This window comes from Xenopus tropicalis, chromosome 1 (assembly GCF_000004195.4).
Source record: "Xenopus tropicalis strain Nigerian chromosome 1, UCB_Xtro_10.0, whole genome shotgun sequence".
Classification (NCBI taxonomy): domain Eukaryota; kingdom Metazoa; phylum Chordata; class Amphibia; order Anura; family Pipidae; genus Xenopus; species Xenopus tropicalis.
In genome coordinates this window covers 161,372,679-161,383,320 of record NC_030677.2, presented here as the reverse complement: position 1 = coordinate 161,383,320, position 10,642 = coordinate 161,372,679, and the positions used below count along the sequence as shown (strand labels likewise).

The following is a 10,642-nucleotide window of genomic DNA, read 5'->3' as shown; positions in this document are numbered from 1 at the left end:
CAACTTTGTTCTTCTAAAGGGAATGACTGCTTTCGTGCGACGTGAGTTACAGTGTAACTTGTACACGGTCCCTTACTATGCTATGGAAAACTTCCTGTTTAGTTTAACAGCAACGTGTTATGGGACTGTGATGTAATCGGAGTGCGCCGTACAGCTCATGATGACAGCCCCTAAACCTTCCTACAGCTGTGCCTGCTTTTATACTGATAATATATTTATACAAGAATTCCACGTACACGTAAGATACACAGGCGAGCAGCAGTTCAGAAGGGACTATGAGAGGGTATCGTTTTCTATTTTGCTTTTTTCTTTAAAAAAACAGATCAGTTAGTGAGTTGTGCCTTGATGTTTGTGTTTACCTAAAGGCTAACAACACAGGGCTTTATGTAGGGACAAAATAACAAGGGCTCTTTGTGTGTTTTTATATGTAAGTTGTTTGCAAAACATTTGCAATTGCTTTTGCAAATCACATTTTTTGGAAGTTTTCCTTAATTTACAAATTATTTAGTCACCCTTGGGTGGAGGTGTGCATATTGTTGGGCTGGGCATTGATATAACCAGAAAAGTGTATGGACAGAACTGGAGCAAGGGACATGATGGTGTTTTGGAATATCTTTACATATTTTTATTATGTATTTATAAAGTTTCAGCATATTGCAAAGTGCAGTATAATAGGAGGGTGTACACATCGTACATACAAAAAAATAGGTGTCATGTAGCCACAGTGCAGTAACCAGTCAGATATTTTCTCTCATTTTATGATAACTACCCAAAATTGGATAGGGGCAAAGAGACTAAGGGGCACATTTATCAAAGTACGATTGTTTCAGAATTTTTTCCTAAAAAAAGTTTTCCTACTGTGTGTATTTTTTGCAACTTTTTCGTAAATTTTTGCTACTTTTTCGTGCTTTGCGACAATTCGAGCGACAACTTGTGGGACAAAATCGTGTTTTGTGCTTTGCGACAATTAGTGTGACAATTTGTACGACAAAATCGAATAGAACATGGGTCAGTTTTTATGTGCTAAACTCTAAATTTACATTAAAGGATAGAATTGTTGGTATGGGAAATAAGGGGTGGTAAAAAATATCATATTCATTTTCCTCTACTGTTTAGGTGCTGTCCAGTCAGGGGTGCAGGACTTCAGAGCAGTTCAGAAATGTCCTGGAAACAGTAAGTGCACATTTGTACCTTATATCAGTGCTGTCCACCTGGCGGCCCGCGGGCCCCCTGCATGGTTCTCACCTCAGATTCAGGCTGTAATCCCCCTGTATTGTTTAAATATGTAATCCCCTGTGTTTTTCACACCTTTTAGTTTACGCATTCTTCACCCCCTGCAGTGTTCACACCTCAGGCTCAGGCTGTAATCACCCACATTGTTCAACTGTTCACACCTCAGACATTGTATGTAGTGCCTGGACTATGCTGCCTGTGTATATGGCACACACAGACAGCATAGGGGAGGCAAAGTATGGCACATAGGCAGTATAGGGCAGGGAAGGTATGGAACACACAGTCAGCATAGGGTAGGCAGAGTATGGCACACACAGGCAGCATAGGGCAGGTAGAGTATGGCACACACAGGCAGCATAGGGGAGGCAAAGTATGGCACATACACAGTATAGGGTAGGGAAGGTATGGAACACACAGTCAGCATAGGGTAGGCAGAGTATGGCACACACAGGCAGCATAGGGCAGGTAGAGTATGGCACACACAGGCAGCATAGGGGAGGCAAAGTATGGCACATAGGCAGTATAGGGCAGGGAAGGTATGGAACACACAGTCAGCATAGGGTAGGCAGAGTATGGCACACACAGGCAGCAAAGGGCAGGTAGAGTATGGCACACATAGGCAGCATAAGGGAAGCAGAGTGCTGCCTGTGTGTGCCATACTCTGCCTGCCCTATGCTGCCTGTGAGAGGTGAACCTGGCAGGGGTGTGTTTTTCCGGGAGTTTGTTAGTAGTTGGAAACAGCCATTAAATGGTCCCTAAGGTCCCTAAGGTGTGTAGTTATGTATAACTCTTTCATATATGAATAACTGTTGATATCCCCGCAGTGAGGACCAAGCATTTGGGTTTTTGCTGCACTACCACCATTGTGATAAAATGGGTGTGGTTTGAAGTGGGTGTGGTTCAAAAAGGGGGAGTGGCCAAAACTGGCTTCCATTAGCGGCCCTCCACCATGTATGCTAGAGAAATTCCGTCCCTCTGCACCGCAGAAGTTGGACAGCACTGCCTTATATCACTAAATGGGGACTTAATTGGAACAAGCCCTTTGTGCTTGTTCATTGGAAGCTTTTAAGAGATAAATGCATCTACCATCTTACCTTGTCTTATCTATATATATATTGATAATGGGTGAGTGCAGAGGACCTCTTGGTGTGTCTGTATGTATTTTGTGATCACAGCCTCATTGCACTCCCACCTAATGGTTTATAATTAAGTGGTAAACACAACTTTCCCTTTTTTGCTATAGTTGATACAGAAGCAGTGGCCAGCTCCATTATATAGCTCCCATCCTTACCAGTTACAGTCAGGTGATCCCAATGGGCCAATAAAGGGCAACCATTTGGGGGTTTTAACTTTAGAAGGAAGCAAGGGAGTTGCAGTAAAACTCTTTGTCCCTTTGTGGAATGTGTTATGAAGCAGTGGATTTCTTGGTGAATCAGATGGGAGTGGCTGTGGTACTGGCTGGGCTGGGGATAGCTTTGACGTAGTTTGGCAGCTTGAAATATATTGCAATATATGGACAAACAATCCCTGTTTTGCTTAAAGGGGAGGGCATTCCTTGGTAGCTTAATGTACAGAATGTCATAATGTCCTATATATATTGATAATGGGTGAGTGCAGAGGACCTTTTGTTTTTTACCCAAATCTAGCAATGACATAGCTTCAGTGTACATTATATTGTGCTAAATGCAATGCTTAATGCAGCATCATTCACCTTGCTGACTGACTATCTCTCCCATCTCCACACCTTGTATCTCATACACCTTTTCTTTTGAGATTGTAAGCTTTTTGGGGCAGGGCCCTCTTTACCTCTTTTATCAGTTGGTTGCTTTGTATGTAAATCTGTATATTCATGTATACAACCATTTACTGTACCGCATAGATATGTGTTAATAATAAATAATAATGCATATGTATTGTCCTTTTGATATTTTAATTTACTAATATAAAATATTACACTTATTAAGAACTCAGTAAAGCTAAAGCAGGACCATTATAAGCAAAATACTTTTCTGTGTTTAGCAATGATGCTAAAAGTATTATGAAAGAAACGATTTTGGAATTAGTTCCAGCCTCACTATGAGCAGAATTGTCACACATCTTTGTTGTGTAAATTTGATATTACATTATTCCAGCCACTGCAAACTGAAAACACACTAATGGGGTAAGATTTTGCCTTCATTTAACTTGTTCCAAAAGTATATAGAATAAACCCTAATTCTAATAAAAAGGTGTACATACGCAGTAACTATGGCTTTTCTTATCTGCAATGGCACATGTGTCATCTCAATATAGAATCTGCTAATGTGTATTATATATGGTTATATGTATTATGCATTGGGTAGCTTAATATGTTCTGAAATAAAGAGCAGGGGCTTGCAGCAATTCATTTAAGCTGGAAGGCTGGGGGCAAAGTGCCAAGAAAATGGCAGAAATGTTGCCTTTTTTTTTTTTTGCACTTTGCACCCTGGTTTCCTGTATAGTTAATTAGCCTTTTAATAAAAACACCAGTTGCCCAGGTTCAGTAACCTGTAGCAACCAATAACTTGTTTGCTTTTGAGCAGGTCACCAGTAAATGCTACCAGCTGATTGATTGCTATAGATTATTAGACATGTGGCAAACTGTGCACCATGTGTCACATAACCCTTTAAGGGTCTATTCGCTAATAGTCAGTATGAAACATTGTATGTATTATCATAAAATATTAGGTAATAGTGAACTTTAACCCTAGTACGAAATGCTTGCTAGATGCAAAATTGAGGCCTTTTTGACCATATTCCCAAAAGTATTTGTGCCCATACATGTTCCTAGCAAATCCCAGCTATTTAAAAAGGAGCCCCAGTGCAGCAGTCTTGCCTGTTCTCATGAATAGTGTACAGATGTACATGTGAATGCTAGGGAGCCCTGGACATGGTAAATACAGGATTATTATTATTATTGCAAGTCTATTAAGGGAACCCTTTAAAGGAGAAGGAAAGGCTAAGTCACTTGGGGGTGCCAAAATGTTAGGCAACCCCAAGTGACTTTAATCGCTTATAGATTGTAAGCTCTACGGGGCAGGGACCTCCTTCCTCTTGTGTCGTCGACTCTTAACTTATTGCAGCTGTATTTATTTTGTATCTATCTGTATTTATTGTTGTACTTTGTATTTATCTATTATTATCTTATTAACACCCTGTTTGTATTAATGTATTCTACTGTACAGCGATGCGTACATAAGTAGCGCTTTATAAATAAAGATATACATACACACCTTGTACCCCGGGCTGGTGCCCCTGTTAGGAGAAAACAGCACCAGCCCGGGGTACCTGTAGCGCTTCCTCCTTCCTGCTTCGTTTTGCCAGCAAATTCCCGGGACCGGCGCATGCGCATTAGAGTGAAAAGCCGACTTCTCTGTTAAAATTCGGCTTTTTCACTCTACTGCACCAACAGGGGTACCAGCCCGGGGTAAAAGGTAGGGGATTTAAGTCACGTGACTTTGCCTTTCCTTCTCCTTTAAAGGGTTCCCTCAATAGACTTGCACCAAGTGAATTAAATGCTAAAGACCTCATTAATGCTGCACACAGGAAGTGATGTCATTCCAACGAATACAGGTGAAATATCATGCTCTAAAACCTGCATGTGATTTGCCTAGATGGACTTTGTGTCTGTATTGGTGCATTGCATGCAAGTTGTGGTGGATGCAATGTAGGGCATGCCTACAGTTACTCTGAAAGTCTGGGGAAAAATCTGAATTGTGGGTAAAAAAAACCCAATGGAGATTTGTATCTGAAAATTGTACTTGTGTCATAAATTGGCCTCAAGTTAACACTAGCAAAATAATGTAAATAATATAATAATGTTTTTATTACCCATTTTAAATTGACAATACTCTGTTTTTCTGTCTGAAAAAAAGTGTAAATGAGCAATACTTTTTTCTATGCAAGGGAACAACAAATGAGTTCTGGGCAAGCTGGACATAGAAAATATGGTCCTCTTCTTAACACAGTTCTTACTTAGCAATTAAAACATATTGTTTAGATTTGATATAAATATATTTGTAAAAAAATGGATTGTGTGTATTGTATAATATTGTTTGGCAATTTTAGATTAAAAAGGAAGTGGAAAGAAGGAGGAAGTTGGGAGAGGAGTCATTGCACAGGAGAAGAGAAATTTCACTCCACTACAAGCCATTGTACCCTGAAGTTTATGTGCTGCAGGTAACCCAGATAACTGACTCTGAGCTCTGATGCCCCATAGAGCAGAGTGGGGGAGTGGTTAACACTTATCTTCTGGATGAATTGGTCAGCTTACTCCCGTCCAATATTTCTTAGTTTTAAGTGAGAAGGAAATGGTAAATCAATGGTGGGTGCCAAATGTTAGGCACCACCTCCAGTGACTGTAATCACTTACCTGTTACCTGAGAAATCTGCATCAGCCTGGGGTACTTTTCAGTGATCCTCTTCTTCTGCCCCCTGGGCCGACGCATATGCAGTAGAGTGAAAAGGCTGGCTTTTTTTTTTTACTTTAGTGGACATGCACACCCATGTGAAGAAACAGGAAAAAGATAACTCCTTGGTGCTGACTGAAAAGTCCCCTAGGCCACTGCAGTTTTCTGCTAACAGGAGCACCAGCCCAGGGTACCAGGTAAGGGACTACAATCATGGGGGAGGGGGTATCTAACATTGGGCACCCCCTTCCTCCCAGTAAGTTTTCTAATGTCTTATCTAATATCTATTATTATCTAATAATGTCTTTTCTAATATTTTTTCTAATATCTTCAATCCAGCTGGTCACATGCAGTTTGTTTTGCATCTAATTTTGTGACATCATAGTGCAATGCCTGCTTATTCCAACAAAAGTTTTATTTTTTTTAGCTATGCCAAGTCCAGTGTTTGCTGGATTCTCAATGTACAAGATGTACTTTTCTTTTGTGCCCTAAACAGGAGTCCTTTTTAGCAGCAGAGTTTTTAACAGCAGTCAAATACAGCAAGTCTCCCCAGGCTAATGTAGAGGGGCTCTTACACCATCTTCACTCTATAACAGGTAATGCCATAGACCTTCTAGTTAAAACTTTTAAATTCTTGTTTTACCAACTTGCTGTTTTGTTGTGCAAAATCTTAGTATATCATATTGTACATATTTTAATTGGTTTAACTGGAAAGTGACCTAAATTTAAGTCTTTCAAGGATATTTGCATCTGTATGCATTTATTGGCCCGTAAATACAAGCATTTATGTCAGAACTGCATGTGTGCTGTCTGTCCAGGGAGTGAATTGAATTTGTTTGTCTTTTTATGACCAGGCTATTCCCTTTCACTTAATGTTTTATTGTATTTTTTAATAGTGTTACTCAAAATGTGTGGCATAGCATGGCATAATCATAAAATATAACTGAATCCCCCTTGTTTATAGTGTATACATTGGAGAGTAAATACATTAAGAAAAATAACCTTTTGAAGAACAAAGAAAATAATGTAATGAAAGGGTTCACCTTTAAGTTAACATTTAGTAGGTTGTATAATGGCCAATTCTAAGCAACTTTTTAATTGGTCTTCATTATTTATTTTATATAGTTTTTTGAATTATTTGCCTCCTTCAGACTTTTTCCAGCTTTCAAATGGGGGTCGCTGACCCCAGCAACCAAAAACTATTGTTCTGTGAGGCTACAATTTTATTGTTATTGTTACTTTTTATTACTTATCTTTCAGTTCAGACCCTCTCATAATCATATTCCAGTCTCTAATTGCAGCTATACCATAGCAAGTCCCTGGTTGCTAAGGTAATTTGGACCCTAGCAACCAGATAACAGCTAAAATTCCAAACTGGAGACTTGCTGAACAAATAAAAAAACACCAGTATTTATTTACCACTGTGAAATGAAATTATCCTAGCCTAAACTGCATAGTGCTTTAGTTCTGCTTTTTATTTCCTTACTGTGCCATGGCAAATAGGGAGATGAGTTGCCTGAGGTAAATCTCCCCAAAATGCCTTCTCACCGGTATGAAAGTGAATCGCTTGTGGGAAGGAAAACACATTGCTTCAAAATCGTGCAAAGTTTTCTCCTGCAGCAAACTTCGGGGGACTTTGGAAACATGAAGCAACGCGTTTGACTTCCCACCTAGGATTCACTTTAATACCGGTGGGAGGGCATTTCAGGGGCCCGTAGTAGCAGAAATTTAAATGTGGGTGACTAATTTTCCCATGGGCAATGGCCATAAGGATGAAGTTCACAAATATATTCCCTTTCTACTCCACTGTAGTGTAATTACACACACATAAAACTTGTTTCCTAAGATAAGTCCTTAATATTTTTTTAGATAAAAGGATCTATCGGCTTCCAGTATTTATTCCAGAATTTTGTGCAAAGCTTGTAGAAGAGCTTGAGAACTTTGAAAGATCTGACTTGCCAAAGGGGCGTCCAAACACAATGAACAACTATGGGGTAGTGTACATTTATCATCTCAGGATCTAAAATGTAGTTAAAATGACATCTGAGCAGCCTATTGAATATACTTGATTTAATAAGAATTAAAGGGACAGTATACCCCCTTTTTTAACATTGGTGTAATGAATAGGGCTTGTGCTGAACATATGTTTTGTTTTACTTAGAAAATATCTTTGTTTTTTTTTCTCAAAACAGGGCACAATTTAAAAACTGCGCCCTTATTCTGCTTCCTGATCCAAAGGAGTATATATACAGTATATAATGAGCTTCTCTTTATTTATACAGAGGCTTCTTAGTAGACTGTTGGTTTGTTTGACCTTGTTTCTTTACATTAGGAAGTAGAATGTAACTTTAGTTTCATTTTTAAATTGTGCCCTGTTTAGAGCAAAACATAACAAAAATGAAAAAGGCTGCTATTGCAGTCTATATCCAGACTGGACACGCTCTTTGGTCCCTTAGTGCTCTAGCACGTGCACCCCTGGGTTAAGTAAACAACCTCCACATATCTTGTATAAAAATCAAAATTAGAAGCTTTTTGAATGTCTATTTTAATCACATATATCATCTATGGATTGAAGTTTTGGGTATTAGTTTGTGTTAGGCCAATAAAAGGAATCATGTAACCAACTTTAAAGTCTAATCCTAAATAGAAAATGAAAGTAACCAAAATCACAGTTGCTATTTTGAGCATTTTAATTCCCCACTGCTCTAATCTAATCTAGAAGTGCTAATCAGTGGTGTAAATATATGGGCCCCTCAGCAAATAAAATTTGGTAAATTGACCTATTCTACCAAGATATATTGAGATTGCACTACAGATTCTGAAATTGTTTATTTAGGAACATGGGTGATTTTGGTGTGATTTGTTTGCAGAGGAAAACCATACCCGATGTTATATAGTTTAGGACAGACGTATCTATAGACTATAGGTCTATAGTAGACTGTAAGGAGAAGGTCCCAATAGGCGGATCGTCTACACTTCACTTAAAAAATCTTCTAATTGTGCCTGCACTTTTTGTATTGAATTCACACGGGTGCAGGCACACGCAGCCAACAATTTCCACCTAACACAAGACTTGGCCTTACCCTAAAAGGAAAAAAAAAATCTCAGAAAGTGAATTAGTTAACAATGTTAATCTGTCAGTGCCCAAATTAGGTTTTATGCTTTAAATGCAGTCCTGTTATATTGTAAATTGACCTCTGGTTGAGGTTAGATATTTTACAATGCAATAAAACTCAGCTCTGGAATAAGTCAGTCTTGTCTTTTATTCCCTTTTGTTTCTCTTTACAGATCCTCCTGAATGAGCTTGGTTTTGTAGATGCATTGACTGCCCCTCTGTGTGAGAAGTATATTGAGCCTCTTACCTCTTTGCTGTTTCCAGACTGGGGTGGAGGCTGCCTGGACAGCCACAGGGCATTTGTAGTAAAATATGCTTTACAGGAAGACCTGGATTTAAGTTGCCACTATGACAATGCAGAGGTCACTTTAAATGTTTCTCTGGGAAAAGAGTTTACAGATGGAAATCTGTATTTTTCAGACATGAAAGAGGTAAATTATGTTTTCACATGTTTATTTATTGGTAAGGTAAAAACATAATAGGGGGAAAAAGGTCCAAAGTCTACTGCTGGTCTAATCATCAATAGTCACCGATCAGCAGAAAGCAATTACTGGTCCCCTGCATAAAACATTTGGTTTGCTATTGGCAACTGCATTTGGGCAACCTTAGTGTCTTTTATTTTATATGGGTGCAAGTTTTCAGTGCTTTGCTTCTCATAACATAGTTGCCATTCCCTTTTGATTTTTCAATTCAAACAGAAGCAGACCCTTGAGTAAGCTTGGGGTTTTGTGCAGCCTACATGACTGCTGTATTCACACTTTGGGGGAACAAATTAACAACCACAAGAAATAAATTAAACCCTGTGGATGTACTGCATAGCCAGATGGCACAGACTCAGGGAATTACTAACACTTTGGGAAACTGTGGAGCACCACAATACATTCAGGGGCATATTACAATATCATTGAGCCATAGGCAGTTCTAATGACATGGACTACTATATAATACCATATACTGACTAGTGACTAATACATATTAGATCATTGTAGTTGTGTTCTTTAGAAAGCAAGCAAGAATATCAGAGATTTAGGTTGAAGATGTAGATCTTCTCAGGGCAATTGCCTACCAAGTTTGCCAGCCCTGAAAAGTTGGACAAATATTTTGTTGGATTATCCGTAGCTCAGGCTCCTCTGGACTGCAGTCCTAGCCATGTAAATTGTAATGTAGCACATCAGAATTTTCTTTTGCTCTATATCATCTGAATAGTCAAATATTGTCTTGGAACTTTTTTGAATAAACGTATACTGTATTTTTCCTATTGGTTAAGGTCCCAGTCAATGAGAGGACATATGCAGAGGTTGAACACATTACAGGCCAGGGCATATTGCACCGAGGACAGCATGTTCATGGAGCTCTTCCCATTTCCTCAGGAGAAAGGTGGAATCTGATCCTATGGATGAGAGCTTCAGATGTTCGCAATAAATGCTGCCCTATGTGTGACAATGAGCCTGTGCTCGTGAAGACCCTTGGTGATGGAGACGGATTCACTTCAGTTAGAGAAGACAGGGAACAGACTGTGGATATTTGCACTTTAACCTAGAAACAAATCTGTTATTGGAAACTTTTTAATGACTAAGACGCAATTTGATTTTGATTGAAAACATATAACAAAGAAAGAAAATCTATGAGCCTAGTTATCTTATGTTGTGGCTGAGTGGGAGGAATAAACATAAAGAATACATGCTGTAGGGCTATGGTTCCAACACCCACATACTGGGGGTAGAAGGAAGAGCCCTGTCAGACTTTCTGCAGCAGTTCTGACCTAAGAGCGATGGGGGGCACTTTAATCACTTTTAATTTGTCTGGAATAAATGTCTGTTACTGATGTTGTGTTATTTTCTCTTGCATCATATGGTGCTTATATATT

General features: G+C 39.0%; 1 protein-coding gene across 7 annotated transcripts; it reads left to right on the top strand.

Annotated features, from left to right (window-relative positions):
* Window positions 1-7: 7 nt before the first annotated feature.
* ogfod2 (2-oxoglutarate and iron dependent oxygenase domain containing 2) lies at window positions 8-10,600 on the top strand. 7 transcript variants are annotated; one of them, XM_012964515.3, is made up of 8 exons: window positions 66-283; window positions 1,117-1,173; window positions 5,320-5,430; window positions 5,742-5,857; window positions 6,157-6,256; window positions 7,530-7,654; window positions 8,949-9,206; window positions 10,043-10,600. In XM_012964515.3, exons 4-8 carry the CDS (start codon window positions 5,747-5,749, stop codon window positions 10,313-10,315), a joined length of 867 nt encoding a protein of 288 aa, XP_012819969.1. In that variant the 5' UTR covers window positions 66-283; window positions 1,117-1,173; window positions 5,320-5,430; window positions 5,742-5,746; the 3' UTR covers window positions 10,316-10,600. The 7 variants fall into 7 exon arrangements, with proteins under 7 accessions (XP_012819960.1, XP_017949609.1, XP_017949602.1 ...); XM_012964506.3 differs by lacking the exons at window positions 66-283; window positions 5,320-5,430 and adding an exon at window positions 8-41; XM_018094113.2 differs by lacking the exon at window positions 5,742-5,857 and having other exon boundaries at window positions 65-238.
* The last annotated feature ends 42 nt before the right edge of the window (window positions 10,601-10,642 follow it).

Bases quoted from the DNA above. Each gene is read 5' to 3' on its own strand.
- ogfod2 (NM_001045746.1), top strand. From the start codon at position 158: ATGATGACAGCCCCTAAACCTTCCTACAGCTGTGCCTGCTTTTATACT. The intron at 1,174-5,319 runs GTAAGTGCACAT...TGGCAATTTTAG, and splicing joins TCAGAAATGTCCTGGAAACA to ATTAAAAAGGAAGTGGAAAG. The intron at 9,207-10,042 runs GTAAATTATGTT...CTATTGGTTAAG, and splicing joins ATTTTTCAGACATGAAAGAG to GTCCCAGTCAATGAGAGGAC.